Source organism: Acinonyx jubatus, chromosome A1 (genome assembly GCF_027475565.1).
Source record: "Acinonyx jubatus isolate Ajub_Pintada_27869175 chromosome A1, VMU_Ajub_asm_v1.0, whole genome shotgun sequence".
Classification (NCBI taxonomy): domain Eukaryota; kingdom Metazoa; phylum Chordata; class Mammalia; order Carnivora; family Felidae; genus Acinonyx; species Acinonyx jubatus.
In genome coordinates this window covers 69,418,235-69,434,207 of record NC_069380.1, presented here as the reverse complement: position 1 = coordinate 69,434,207, position 15,973 = coordinate 69,418,235, and the positions used below count along the sequence as shown (strand labels likewise).

The 15,973-nt window shown below is 40.6% G+C and overlaps 1 protein-coding gene across 8 annotated transcripts in view; it reads right to left on the bottom strand.

The window, feature by feature from the left end:
- The window catches only part of UBAC2 (UBA domain containing 2), a 251,911-nt gene that overhangs the window by 48,021 nt on the left and 187,917 nt on the right, over positions 1–15,973 (bottom strand). For all 8 annotated transcript variants that reach the window (XM_027065152.2, XM_053217413.1, XM_053217420.1 and 5 more), the window contains 2 exons: positions 13,810–13,933; positions 9,748–9,795 (listed from right to left, as the gene is read on the bottom strand). In XM_027065152.2, the coding sequence (XP_026920953.1) occupies positions 9,748–9,795; positions 13,810–13,933 (172 nt within the window). The remainder of the gene's footprint in view (positions 1–9,747; positions 9,796–13,809; positions 13,934–15,973) is intronic.

Sequence of the window (15,973 nt, the reverse complement as noted above, 5' to 3'; positions counted from 1 at the left end):
ATAAAAGTTTTGGAGAAAAAGAAGTTTTCATGAGAAAGTGAATGTGAAGATCTAGAAAGATCTAGACATTTCTAGATACATTAATCTTCTTTTCAATTTTATAAGAGGTGGGATGTTGGTAAACTAAAAACAATCTTCAGCAACAAAAACTTCTGATATATTGAAAATGTTCCCAGCTAACATGAACTAACAGAACTTTTTGGTAGTAAGCTATGCCACTGTTTATAATTAATAAATTCAAAATCACATGCATTGATTTTACCATAGTCCTTTCCCACAGGCTATCATTAGGATAGAAGAGAAATATCAACACAATCAGTCCCAAAAAGGAAGGAACATTGGACACTTCTATTTAAAAAAAGCAACCAAGAAACAGTTTAAAGAGATAATCAAAAGTGATTGAAGAGTTTCCATCTGTTGATAGGAAAACAATGAGAAGTCTCTGTGGGAAACTGCTCTGTGCTGCAACTGACATGATAATCTACCAGTAATCATCTAAAATTTACAAGTACGGGTGTTTTCTTGGTAACCTCCTCCTTATCTTCATTTCTTTCTCCTTTGACCAGTAGCACTACATTATACACATGCACGTGCACACACATACACACACATATTTAAAATACATATATTTAAAATATACACATGCATATATATTTTTTAATTTTTTTTAATGTTTATTTTTTGAAAGAGAGAGACAGAGCGTGAGTGGGGGAGGGGCACAGAGAGAGAGGGAGACACAGAATCCGAAGCAGGCTCCAGTCTCCGAGCTGTCAGCACAAAGCCCCTGATGCAGGGCGCGAACTCACGAACCGTGAGATCATGACCTGAGTCAAAGTTGGATGCTTAATCCACTGAGCCACCCAGGCACCCCAATATATATACATATATATATATGTTTAAATGTTTATTTATTTATTAGAGTTTATTTATTTTTGGGGGGGGAGAGAGAGAGAGAGAGAGAGAGAGAGAGAGAGAGAGCGAGTGAGCACATGAGCGGGCCTGGGGCATACAGCGTGGGAGAGAGAGAATCCTAAGCAGGCTCCACACTGCCAGTGCTGAGCCCCCTATGGGGCTCAAACTCATGAACCGAGAGATGATGACCTGAGCTGAAATCAGGAGTTGAATGCTCAACTGAGTCACCCAGGTGCCTCCAGGTTAATGTATTTTAAATTATCCTTTCAGCTTTTTCAAAGCCTTTTAAATTTCATTTTCCTGTACATGACAATGCCAGAAACACAAAGCAAGGAACTATTTGTTGAAAGGTGGGGTTTCAGCTGTAATTTTTTTTTTTTTTTTTTTAGTATTTCTTTGAGAGGGAGGTGCAGAAAGTGAGGGAGAGAGAGAATCCCAAGTAGGCTCATGCTCAGTGTGGAGCCTGATGTGGGGCTTGATCTACAACTGTGAGATCATGACCTAAGCCGATATCAAGAGCTGGACACCTGGGGAGCCTGGGTGGCTCAGTTGGTTAAGTGTCCGATTCTGCTCAGGTCATGATCTCATGGTTCTGGAGTTCAAGCCCCGCACTGGGCTCTGTGCTGTCAGCTGGGAGCCTGGAGCCTGCTTCAGATTCTGTGTCTCCCTCTCTCTCTGCCCCTCCCTACTCATGCTCTGTCAGTCTCTCTCTCTCAAAGATCAACATTAAAGAAAAAACAAAAACCAGAAAAGAGTCTGACACTCAACTGACTGAGCCACCCAGGTGCCCCTGAGCTATACCTTTAACCCATTATAAGGACAACCAGTTAAATATCTTAATCCTAGAAGAACAAGTATAGCAATAGGCTGGATTCTTTTTTTTTTTTTAATTTTTTTTTTTATTACGTTTCTTTATTTTTGAGAGGCAGAGAGAGACAGAGCCTGAGCGGGGGAGGGGCAGAGAGAGAGGGAGACACAGAATCTGAAGCAGGCTCCAGGCTCTGAGCTGTCAGCCCAGAGCCTGATGTGGGGGCTTGACAAAACGTGAGATCATGACCTGAGCCGAAGTTGGACACTCAACTGACTGAGCCACCCAGGCGCCCCTGCTGGGTTCTTCACATCAGGATAGTAGGGGCTGCCAATGGGATAAGCCCACAAAATTCACAACAAAGGTTACAGAAAGTTGTTGACATGTGTCTTTCAGCACTGCTGGGTACTTTTAAAATTTCTTTATATCCAGGATCTCCCTCCTGATTCATGTCTACAACTGACAATGAACAGGGCCCCATGTTAGTGCTGTAGTCTAGGGAGGATCTAACAGTAACTTTGTGCATGTCTTGTGGTTAAAACTGACATAGATGACAGCCCTGAAAGGAGCAATGGGAGGCCCTGGACCCACTGGACTAGGACAAAACGTCTGGCCGTTGGTCCTGGCACTACCACACATCAGTTGTGCAGTCAGAACTTCAGCTGCCCCACCTCTGAAATCTTTGATTTCCCATTTGGGAAGCCCGGTTTCTCCACCACTGCAGAGCTTGTGTTAACAACTTAGTAAGGTAGTACACACTGAAAGCACCCTGACAGTCACAAAGCATTACAAAGTAATGCTTCGTAGCACAGAAACTATTTTGTGAATTCTGTGAATAGTGAATTTTGAAACTCAATAATTATTTATAGATTATTTTGGGATTATAAAGAATACTGTCTAATTCGTAAACTGAAAGACAAGATGACTCAGAAAAAGCTTCAGAGTCAGGAATTAAATGAGTGAGATTTTGCTCGGAAAAGAAGGGACCTAAGGGTGAAAGGAGGGATATAGTTCGAAGAAACTGCATGTGGTTATATAAATCTACCTCTTAGGTGCACAGACACTGAAGCTAGACTACCTGCATTTGAACTCTGTCTTCACTACTTATTAGCTTGTATTCTTAACAAGTTACTTAATCCTCTGTGCCTTTGTTTGTTTCATCTATAAAATGGGGATAACAGTCCCTATTTCATCAGGTTTTTATAAATGCTAATTAAGATGATATTTATAGGGGCACTTGGGTGGCTCAGTCGGTTAAGCGTCTGACTTCAGCTCAGGTCACGATCTCGCGGTTCGTGAGTTCAATCCTCACATTGGGCTCTCTGCTGACAGCTCAGAGCCTGGAGCCTGCTTCAGATTCTGTGTCTCCCTCTCTCTCTGCTCCTCCCACCACTCACTCACTGTTTCTCTCAAAAACAAATAAACATTAAACAAAAAAAAGATATTTATAAAGTGCTTGGAAAAGAGCTGTATTAGTCTGCTTTCTCTAGGCTGTCTATGCTGTGGGAACAGACCATCCCAAATTTCAGCAGCTTACAGCAAACATTTATTTTCACTCATTTTATATGTCAGCACAGCCATGCTCCATGTGTCCCCTTCATTCTGAGGTTTGGGCTGAAGGAGCAGCTTCTGTCTGGCACGTGCTTTTCTCATGGCAAAGGGAACAGAGGAATGGTGGAGCTGTGCAGTGGTTCTCAGAACTTCTGCTTGAGAAGCATGCATCACTTCTGCTCACAGTTTAGTGGCTAACCTGAGTCACAGAGTAGAGGCTGATGTTGACAGAGCACGGGAAGCCCCGCAGGGCGGCCCTCACTAGAGAAGGGCAGCACATACTTCGAGCAAGCAAAAGTATCTGAAGAAATAACATAATCTCCTACAAGCGCATGGTACGAAGTAAAGAATAAGTGATGACTTAATGGCACAGAATCCCAAGATAGGACAAGATGTTCGGGAAGAGTCAAACTTAGCCAGTTTCTCTGAAGTATATGGCACATAGGGGACAGACTGCTACGTGAGGCCAAATTTTGAAAGGAGGCTAGGTGTTTGCCTACAGGTGAAAGATAAAGTGCAGCAATAAAAATTTAACACCTGTATTTTATAAGCACTTCTGTGACAGCTTTATCAAGACACTGGTGATAATAAGTTCATTGATTCTACACTGAGCATGTAAAAATCAAGCCTACTGGACATTCCCTCCCTGTGGACGCCTAACAGGACCTTCGTACTGTCAGCCTTGAACTCAGTGACAACGCGTGACTCAGTGTCACGCCATGGTAGAGGACAAAAGGGTTCTTTCAGTAGGTCCTGGCTACATGCAGTCAGGATGGGTGAGAGGGGCAGAGAGAGGAAGGGGAGGAAAGGGGGCTAAAGGAGGAGGAACAAATGAATCCATACGAGAGAGACAACGTGTGCTTGTGATGTGCGATACGCCGATAAGCACTCCATTTGGTGTTGGGATTATAAGCACCATGTTAACTGCAAGAAGGTGAAGGCACCCTGTACGTCTGGATGTTCCTGGGAAGTCACTACCGTCTTACACTTCTACACATGGCCCTTCCACAAGCCCAGCCAACTTCCCAGCTCTGTCCAGCCTTGACTTCTCTCTGCTGGGTCTGCCCTCAGTTCAATGAACTGAAAACCTCAGGCATCAGATGAGTTTTCGGACCCACTCTATTGTACCATTCTTTGGTCAATCCAGAGAAGAAACAGAAGGGAAGAAAGAAAAAAAGGAAGCATGAAGAGAAGAAAAAGACACGAAAAGGAGGAAAAGGAACAGAGGACCCAACACACCATTCTCATTCACCAGGGAGTAGTCAGGGCTCCAAACTTAACTCCAAAGAGTTTAGATCTCCACAGATATGCTAGTTCCATAAGCTTTCCCCTTAACGTTATACCATGACTTGGAAAGCCAATCAACATAAGGTTCTGGGGACGCTTCACTGGCTCAGTTGGTTAAGCGTTCAACTCTTCATTTTGGCTCAGGTCATGATCTCACATTTGTGGGATCGAGTGCTGCGTCACTGCTTGGGATTCTCTCTCTCTCTCTCTCTCTCTCTCTCTCTCTCTCTCTCAAATAAGTAAATAAACATTGTTTTTTAAAAAATCCATAAGGTTCTGTCTGATGCTTTTTCTTTTGCAGCTACCATAAGACAATGTCTTATATTTTTTCTTTAAAACTATTGTGGATGGATGAGTAAAAAAGCAATCACAGCCCACAAATGAGGCATCCTGACTTCTGGAGGATTGCTCACTTTTCCCTTCCTCTTTTTCATGATTTACAAACCCTAATGAGACTTCTGTAATCTCCCACCATTGTGAGGCTTTTTTTTGTTTGTTTGAAAAGCTTTAAAGATCCCCAATGCCTACAGAAGGAAATACAAACTCAAACCACATTCAAAGTTCTAAATAATCTGCCATCAATCTATGTTTCTAATCTTATTTTTGGGTAGGGCAGATTTTTTTTTTTCTCCCATTAGGTTGCTTGATCATAAGCTAATCAAAGTCTGACATATTGTAGAGAACAGGGAAAGAACGCAGGAAACAGGCAGGCCGCAAAGGATAGCTGAAGGGGATAAGCCTGGAGTCTGAAAAATATAGGCCTGTCTCTTAATTTGTCCCCGGAGAGTTCAAAAGAGGACCAAATGACGATAAATATATGAACTGTAAAAAGAAAATTGGCGAAAGCAGGCTCTTTCTGTTTTAATCATTCCAGAATCAGCTCAGGCCCGAGACTTCAACTTTTGAGAATTAGGGTACATCCCAGTGGTGATGACTCACTACTCTATGATTCATAAAATGGCAGAAAATGAAGAAGTACGGGGATACGGATGGCCCAAAGGCTCTCTGCAGAAGCACAGAAAGAACTTAAATAAAGTTCAGTAAGGAAACAACATGGTCTCTAAGGAGAAAAAGTATTAATGTGTAACAAGACCAGAGAACTTGTTACTATATAAAGAATGCCCCCAATTTCTGAAGGCCGCTCACCAGAGACCTTAAGAAGACAGTCAAATATGACAGTGAAAACGTGATGGAAGCAGGTGGGCACTAACACCTCGAAGTTCGTGCTTGCACTGAGATATTTCACTTGGCTATTGTAGCCAAGCTTTCCAATTACAATTTTATGATCTTTCATGGAAACGGTTGTTATTTTAAATATTAAATGTTGGTATTAAAAACCAGAATTAACAAAGGAGAAACAATACAACATAAAATACGTATTCATGACACATGTGAATAATCTCGAAGTAATCTTTAAGCAAACCTGAATGCCCCTGACCCTTTCTGGGCAGCAGGTGGAATCTGGGCTGGATCACAAAACAGAACTGAAGAGTGACAGCTGTCCTAGGCAACTGACTTAGTACTGCCCCTGGAAAGCTAAATACTCTTCCCCTCTCAACCTAGGAAAAAAATTTAGTCCTCCTTTTCTCTGTGACATCACTGAAGACAGAAAGCAGGCTCCTACTTAAGTAAGTGCTGTCCTGACTCAACTCTATCAACCACTCTCCTTTCAGTCAGTGAGGTATTTTAAAGTTTTATATTCAGAAACATTTATAATCATGCAAGAATAAATAACACAAGGAGAGATTAAAAACTAGCCTACCCAAAATAAACCCACCAGTAACTAAATAAAATAAATCTGAAGTTGGCAGCTTTCCAGAAAAGCATGAGTAAAGTTTGTGGTTTCTATGACAGCAGATACACATGACTTATGTTTTACACAAATGTCTTTTTCAAAAAAAAGCTCCTTCTCCTAAACAACACAGAATGGCCAGATTGAAATAAAATCACTTCCTTAACACACACAGTATGTCAGGAGAACTATTGGTTTCAATGCTGGAAGGTGAAATTTCATTAACAGGTTTCCTAATATGCCCCCAGAACACTCAATACCATCTGTGCAGTTCTTTTTGTAGTAAGAATTTTATTTGATTTTTTAGCATTTGATGTAGGATTAAGAAAAAAAAAAAAGGGAAGTCACTTGATATACATGGGAGAGAAGTCACGCTGAGCAACAGACATCTGGGACAAGCTGTGGCTTTGTGAATCTCAGACCCTGATTCTATAATCAAGTAATGTGTAAACCAAACATTCACAAATAATTTTAATATCCTTTATAATTATCTGTATCTAAAGTGTACTATATTATATTAAATGTTTCATAATAAAAACATGTCTTTTTGGAAAAAGTCAAATAAAATAGTCATTAAATTCAATACAAACACCAACATTACTGTAAGGCATGAAGGAAAGGAACACTGGCTATGATTATCACTGATATTAATCACTGTAAATAAACATAATATCATCTAATTATGATGGAATAATAATGAAGAACAAAACTGAAATGAATATTTGTCAGATTTGTGTTCATTGTAGGTCAACATAGGCTGAATTAATTACTGTTAAAAGTTTAAATTCAATGGGCTCAGAGGTGTTCATGAATAGGTAGACTGTTTAAATGCTAAATTCTGGGAATTATATTCCAAATACTGTGCAATGCTATTTACTCTTCTTCTTCCTCTTTTTTTTTTTTTAAGTTTATTTATTTTTGAGAGAGACAGAGATAGAGAAAGCACAAGCTGGGGAGGGGCAGAAATAGAGGGGGACAGAGGATCCAAAGCAGGCTCTGTGCTGACAGCAGAGAGCCTGATGCAGGGGTCAAACCCACGAACCGTGAGATCATGACCCGAGCCGAAGTCGGATGCTTTTAACCGACTGAGCCACCCAGGTGCCCCTCTATTTACTCTTCTTAAGGGATTTTTATGTTAAAAATTTGTTAAACTTCTGACTCTTAAAAAGAAAAAATCCAACAATTCCATACATCACACAGTTCTTATCACGACAAGACACCCCAAACTAATATAACACTGTATGTTTACTATAGTGGAATTAAAAACTTAACTGTAAGGAATTTAAACAAGTACCTACTACCTGTTAAACATGTACTGGAAAAGACTGTGATCACAACACGCATATTTTAGATTTTAAAAAGACTACAAAGAAATGAAAAAATGCAACCTCCAATTCTAGAGCACTGAATGCCACAAAATGCAACTTTCTGGGGTGATAGCAAGCACTTGATTTAAAACCAGAAGTCTGAAAACAATAAAGAAACAAAATGAAATGTTTCAAAACAAATGTCACATAATGAGTGATTAAAGAAGGGTTTGGATAATACGACCCAATCAATCAATAGTAAACCAGCACAGTGAAATCGCATATAGTCAGTCCGGTACTTCTCAAATTCTTGAATGCTTCAGGAAAATACTGAAAACAGGACTCAAGATCATTTACTGCTAAAAGAAACAAAATGTATCCGGAAAGAAATAGTAGACCATCATGCTGCTCTTATTATGAGAGCATCGCACTATCTATTGTTTGCAGGCTAGTGAAGTAGCTGTTAATCAAACTGACAGTTCAAGTGGGAGGAGATTAGGAGATTGAGAGAGAGCTTGGTGACCATGCCCCACAGATGCAGTCTGATCCCACACTGTCACCAGTCACTATGAAGTCTTAGGAACACAAGAGGCTTGGATGGTTTGAAGACCACATAATGGAGGTCAGCTCTGTGGGCCTGTGTTATCTGGGTGCCTGAGACAGGTATTTCTGGAGGCGGAAACAAAGTGACTTCAACCCTCAGGATGTGGGCTGGCAGCCTGGAGAATGAAGGACTAAATTGTAAATGAAAAGAATGAGCACACAGAAGAAACTGTACAGAGTGCATAAAGGAAGGAGAGGTGAGCAGGTCTAAAGTAACAACACAGGGGCCCAAATCCCACCCACCAGGAAATAAGACTAAATCATAACACCGAAAAAGTCTGCAGGGGAGTGCATGGTTATTTCCAAATCCTTTCCCCGTGATGCTATATATATCACGATAAATCCCTTCTTCATCAATCTTCCCCAAGAAAAAAATTAAAACTATATTCCATACACACTAAGTATAAACTTATTTTTATATAAGCTTGGGAGTACACATTTCAGTTATGGATGAAAAATAAAACAACTGCACGTTCCAGATGTCTTTTTAAATATCTCATGAATACAGTTTGAGACAAATGCTTGATAAAATAGCACAGCAGGGGACGGGTGGGATGCAGCCATTCCAGTGCACAGGTGAGGACGCAGCCCAAACCCTTCAGCTCATCTCTGCCGCCTTCTCTGGCCACCACCCAGACGATTCTCCTGCCAGTTCTAGTCCACCTGACTTTCCATTTTGCCTTATTTTGCCCTTGCATGACAATGTCTCTTCACAAAACAAGAACATCTCTGGTTATTTTTAGTAAGTCCAACTTCAATTTTTTTTGTCATTTTTTTTCTACTATGAGTTCGACTGCTAAGGTAATTTTAAAAAACAGTAACAAGAGGGGCACTGGGGTGACTCAGCCAGTTAAAGGTCCAACTCTTGATTTCAGCTCAGGTCACGATCTCACTGTTTATGAATTCGAGCCCTGCATCGGGCTCCACGCTGACAGTACAGAACCTGCTTCTGATTCTCTCTCCTCCTCTCTCCCTGCCCCTCCCCTGCTCACACTCTCTCAAAATAAATAAATAGACTTAAAAAAATTTGAGGGGTGCCTGGGTGGCTCAGTCGGTTAGGCATCCAACTTAGGCTCAAATCATGATCTCAAGGTTTGTGAGTTCGAGCCCCGCACTGGGCTCTCTTCTGTCAGCACAGAGCCCGCTTCGGATCCTCTGTCTCCCTCTCTCTCTGCCCCTCCCCTGCTTGTTCTCTCTCTGTCTCAAATAAATTAATTAAAAAAATTTTTTTGAAAAAAAAAAATTAACAAGAAACTCAGCTAAAACTTTCATCAAAATTACCTTGAAAACTGAGACAAACTGGCCCCCTTCATCTAAACTGTTGATGTAACTGGCCCCTCTGCATTACTAAGGAAGCAGCACTGAGACGGAGCTGACACAGTTAAAAGAATGTTGGAGACCAGTGAATATACCCATAATCCAAAGGTGACATTTTCCCTAAAGTTGCTTCAGAAAAGTGAGTTTAGGGGGAGGGAAATCACACTTACAAGTCCACTTATGGCTATAATCCAGATGTAGGAACCAGAGGTGAAAAGCTATAAAAGAAAAAAAAAAAAGGCAACTAAAAATTAAATTCAACCGCCAGTCACAGCATACTTCTGTTTACGTAACTACAGTGATAACCATTTAAATAGTAATTGTATATCTCTTAATATAAACAAGTAGAAAATTAATAAGTATCAATTCTGTCATCCAAAAGAAAATGATATACTTTTTCTTTTTTTTAAACCAAGCTCTCAGCCTTCCCATAGCCTAAAATAGACTGGTTGCACCCAACCCACTCCTGTGCAAAGAAAAATAAGTTAAATTCAAGCATATTCTTATTTATAAATGGACATTAATTGATTTAAACAAAGCAAAATACCACATACCAAGCAATTATTACAATCAACAACATACAAAATGCGTAGCCACCATCCCATGCCTGGTGCTGAGTAATGGCAGGTGACATTAGTTTCCACAGTTCTCTCATTTTAATTTCTCATCACTGTCACTCTAATTTTGGACGGGCCAACTTGTGTGAGCACACAGGCATGTCCAGGGCTGCTCGGCTTACCTGCTGTGCCTCTCATTCCAGACCACTCAGGGAAGAGCAAACTAGACAATGACACTGAAGTTAATCCATGCAAAAGTAGTCAGAATTAAGCCTCGTAAAATCTCTCCCTTTGTTTTCCAAATCATTTACATAGGAGAGTTGTGCTGAGGTTAAACAAAAAAAAGTCGTAAGACATTCAAAGTGTTGCTGTGAGAAGGGAAAGATCTAGAACCTACTGTGTGTTCATATTTATACCATTATATTGGGTGTATGAGGACTTCTGCTCCTAGACAAAGAAGCATGACCAGGGGTTAAGTACAGACACTGTGCTAAATGGAAATCTCAAAGTTCTGCACATTTACAAGTATCTATAAAGAGAGAGAGAGAGAGAGAGAGAGAGAGAGAGAGAGAGAGAGAGAGAAACATAAACAGAAGAGAGATACAAAGGTAAGAGAAGACAAAGTACAGGCAAAAAGGAGGCTGACAAATTTTGTTCTTAGTGCTACCTTACAGAGAAAGGAGCACTGGTTGCAAATTTAAATTTAATCCCTTGATCTAAAATTTAATCCTTTTACCTAGTGTAAATGACTTTGAAAATAAAAAGGATGAAAACTATGTGGAAAAATATTTTTCTGTAGTTTTATTCTAAAAATATAAAGAATAATAAAATAGCTAACACTTTTTTGCCGTTATTTTGTTTTTGTTTGTTCGCTTTTAGCTAACACTTTCATAGCACTTACTATGTGCCAAGCATCGATCTTAACGCTTTTCATATATTAAAGTTATTGAATCCTCCTAATCACCCTACAAGGTAAGTTCTATTATTAACTCTATTTTAATCATAAAAACGGAGAGGTTAAGTAACCTGCTAAGATCAGAGAGCTGGCAGTGTACCCAAGAGGTCTGGCTCTGCCGCCCAGTGATCATGACCTCCAAGCTGTCATGTCTCATACATGAGTAAGAAGAGCGTATCATTAATTCCGTCAATAAAAAATTATTTCCTTTGGACTCTTAAGCCCCTTATCTTATTGCATGTTTGGTCCCAATTGTGTCTGCTCATGTTTTAACAGTAGGTATGTTTTTTCTCACTGCTGGCCTCCTTGAGGACAAGGGTGCTACATCTCATACTTCATTTTATCTTCCACAGCCCCCAGCATAGGGCATTATGTGACTGGCTCTCAAGCCATCTGATACCTTCAGAAACATTTTTGCTCTTCTGATAATAATTAAAATCATTCAATCATTCATTTGTTCATTCATTCATCCAATGTCCCTGGCTTCAAAAAGTGTTATGCAGGAGACAGAAAGACACAGAAACATATGTGAAGGTCAAGGGAGGAGGGAGGTAGGGAGAGAATAGAAACTTAAGAGAAAAAGGGGTCCCCATTCACATCAAGGTGGGGAGTGGTGGGAGTTGATACTGAACAGGCAAAAAGAACCCTGGATGCCATTTATGGTAAGGACTTCAGATGTTATCAAAAGCCAATGAGGCATCTCCACCTCTATTTCCTGATACTAACTTCTACCTCACCAAAAAAAAAAAAAAAAAAAGGAAAAAAAGAAAAAGATAACATTCACAATCTCAGAAAAACCAAGAGAGACAGAAATTATTAATTAATATTGGAACCAAATGACTTAGTTCTTACTATCTGTTTGGATTATCTTGACCGACCAACAGTATTATCTCTAATCCTTCAAGGAACCTTGTAAGATAGACATTATCATCCCCACTTTATGGACGGGCAAATGGAAGCTCAGAAAAGTGTCAAAGCAAATAACTACCAAAACAAGTAATCAAACCAAAGTCCACTTGGCTCCACTTAATGCCTACACCATAATCAATAAAACAACATTTTTCACCCTCAAGGATGCTCTATAACTTTAGTTATATAAGGCACTATAGAGTCAACAAAAGGCTCCGAGGGTTTTCAAAACTGACCCAAGTCTCATCTCCTTGCTAAACTAGAACTTGGGTCTCCTGCCCCAGGTCCAGGGTACTCTTCTATCACCGCATTCTGCCTTCTGCTGTAACTCTTTTTAAAAAGTAAACATGCGTGGTGCGTGGGTGGCTCACTCAGTTAAGCATCTGACTCTTGATTTTGGCTCAGGTCATGATCTCACGGTCCTGAGACTGAACTCCATGTTGGGCTCTGCACTGGGCATGCAGCCTGCTTAAGATTCTCTCTCTCTCTATGGGGCACCAGGGTGGCTCAATCGGTTGAGTGTCTGACTTGAGCTCAGGTCATGATCTCACAGTTCGTGGGTTTGAGCTCCACGTTGAGCCCTGTGCTAACAGCTCCGAGTCTGGAGCCTGCTTCGGATTCTGTGTCTTCCTCTCACTCTCTACCCCTCCCCCGCTCATACTCTGTGTCTATCAAAAATAAATCCACATTTTTTTTAAAAAGATTCTCTCTCTTTCTCTCTCTCTGCCCCTCTCCCTCACTCTCTCTCTCTCTCAAAAAAAAAAAACAAAAAACCCACAAACTAAAATCTTTAAAAAAGTAAACTGCCACCGCAAATCCTAGCAGTAAGAATAAACTGCAGAAAAGTGCTATTAGGTGATACATTAGGAAGGATAAGGGAGAGTAATTGTATGCAGGTTGAGAGATGAAGAATATACATTTCATGAGAAACAGTTGTAAAAGTGGTGAGGAAACACTCACCCCAGATGAACCATTGATAACACCTGACAGCACGCTAGACAGGTTGGAGGAAATATCAAAGGTTAAAAGGGGAGGGAGGAGGGCATTTGACAGAGACACTAGTATCCGGTTTGATATATGTGGGATAAGGAATGTTATGAGTATTAACAGTGGATCAAAAGGCCATGGTGCTGCAGGAAAAAGCAGAATAAAAGTTCACATCAAAAGCTCTGAGAATGAAAGAAAAGTGAGGAGTATTACAGGGAGAAAATGAAAATTGTGTCTCTTCTGTCACTTGGCCTGGAACCCAGCAGAGGTAGGTCAATGGCACTGGATATTGGTGAACATAACCTTTTTCAATTTAGATCAAACAATAGGAACTCTCGAAGGTCTTCGAATCAAACCACTTAGCAAAGTGGCCATACAGCACAGAAGTTATAAAGTTGGTAAGGCATGTCTGGTTTCTTCTTCAGCGCTCTATTTGTAACACTGTACTCATTAATTTTGACAGTGAATTTCCACTTTCCACCTTTTGACAGGTCTCATTTGTTTCCACTTCATACTGTGATTTGTAAAAGGTACTTACACGGAATGGTACAATGAAATTAAAATATTTTCCACTGATACAAATTACAGTGAAAGCTCTTATCAGATTTCTAAAGACTATGAAAGTATTCTAGTACATTATATACCTTGATGTTCTTGTTCTGTAACACTTCCTTTGAACATTTGATATAGATCATGAAGCCAAACTTATGGGGAAAAAAACATTGTTTTCAAGGAGATCAAATGAGAAAAAGACATCCCCCCCCATACCAAAAAAAAAAAAAGATCTGGTTAAAAAAACATGAACATAAAAATGCATACTGTACCTGTAGTCCCAATATATAAATCAATGTCTTGTTTGTGATGGACAATGGGCCCAGAATTTGTGCCACTTGGACTCTCGGTATGGAGCAGTAAAATGGTACAAACAGAGCAAACACAGGTGCCAGGCTATGCAAACAAACAAACAAAAAATCACTATAGTATAATACTCAACTTAAAATACCAATAGCAAATATATATTTGAAGCAACACTGCTTATTTCTATCTGAAAGCATGGTCTTAGATATACAAACTAGATTCTACATGTGCATCACATCTGAAATAATTTGTACTTATATAATATATAACACTTTATGAAAACTCTAACTATCTAAACACTTATTGACTCTCCTAAAACTATTGCAAAGGTGGTTCAGCATCTACTAATTGTCAGGCATTGTGAGAAAATTTAAAGTTGCCACTGTGTTTTCTTCCCATGAATGACTTAAATCTAATGAAAGAGATTTTCACAAAAGCAACAAACGTAATCTATCATGGTCACATCCCAAAGTCTCCTCTCACACTGTCCAACTATATCACCGCAGCACTTGACACTCTTCCCACTCCTGCCTTTCCTTCCTCAAACCCCTTCTTCCCCCTACCTTAAAACCTGTTCTTGCTGGTCCCCCAGATTTCTCCTGCCACTCTTCTTCTACCCTCTCCAGGGCTGGCCATAGCCTCTTCTTACTCCAGCGTCTCCTTGTTATCGTCTCGAGCCATTCCATGGCATGGATTACGAAAATGGAGTCCCCAAACTGTCAGCCTGTCCTTCCCCTTGGTTATGAAACTCAATTTGATACCTTCAACTTGACATACTCAAAAGTCACGAAGTGTCTTTCTAATTAAAGTCTTCTCTCTAGTCCATCTCTTAACACTGTTGACACACAAAACATAACACTGATCATGTCACACCCCTATTTAAACCCATCCTTCCACAGGCACCCCAGATCCAAAGAGGAAATGTGAATATTAGCATGAAATAGCAAAGCCCTCCAATTCGTGCTTGTAAGTGTAGTTTCTTATTAGTATAATGTAGTGTAGTCTTTCTCTCCCTTCCCCCAGTCTGGCTCCTCCCCACTATCTCAACCCCCAAAGATGCTCCCGGGGCACAGTAGGCTCTTTTGACTATTCACTGACACAAGTCATTGTGTCAAAGGACCTAAATGTCCTTTCTACTTTTCTGCTTAGGAAACACTTCTGGCACGTGACAGTCCAATTCTTTCCTGTAGCCACCACTCCAGCTCCTCTGGGCAGCCCGAAGCTCCCTCCTCTGACCTACAGGCTCCCTCAGTTTCACGGTTTCAGTCAATCAGTGAATCTCCTGGGCACTACATGAGGCAGCAGCCCAGCTACAGGAGCTCCATCTATGTCTATGAGTAAGAAGCAGTCTCTAATCTCCAGGAACTAGCTCCAGGATTGCACACTCACATTCCTGCAAGGGCTAGGCAGGGAACACGAATGAGGAGAGTGGTCTGGAAACACGCTCGCACCCATTCATCATTAGACGCTTGGCGTAATGACTCAATATAGCCTTTATTTTTCCTTCGTAGTTTTGTTGTTGTTGTTTTGTGTGTTTGGTGAGTGGCATGAGTACACCTTTACCATAAAAAAAAAATGCACGAAACGTTTTCATTTCCACTTTTGTGGAAACACAGAATGCTCTTGGCCTCTTGCACAAAATTTTCCCTTCTCTGATAGAGATCATTTAAAAAAAAAAAAATCACTCATTGTCCTCTCAATTCTGCTTCCAAAAACAGAGTGAAAGCAAACATACAGTACAAATCTGAAAGATGGCAGCAGCATCTATAGGCATCTACAAGAATACAGCAAATACTAGAAGAGGGAAAACCCTAACTAGTGAGCACCTAAGTGTCAGACACTGGATAAGGACTGGAGACATAGATGTGTCAGACGCAATCTTTCTCAGTCTTGCAAGAAGGACGATGGAGACAGGGCAGCCAATGTATGTAGGCAGAACAGTGGATCAGCTTCAAATGCCTCACTCATGAGGCGCCTGGGTGGCTCAATTGGTTGAGCGTCCGACTTCGGCTCAGGTCATGATCTCGTGGTCTGTGAGTTCAAGCCGTGCATCAGGCTCTGTGCTGATAGCTTGGAGCCTGGAGCCTGCTTTAGATTCTGTGTCTCCCTCTCTCTCTGCCCCTCCCCCAC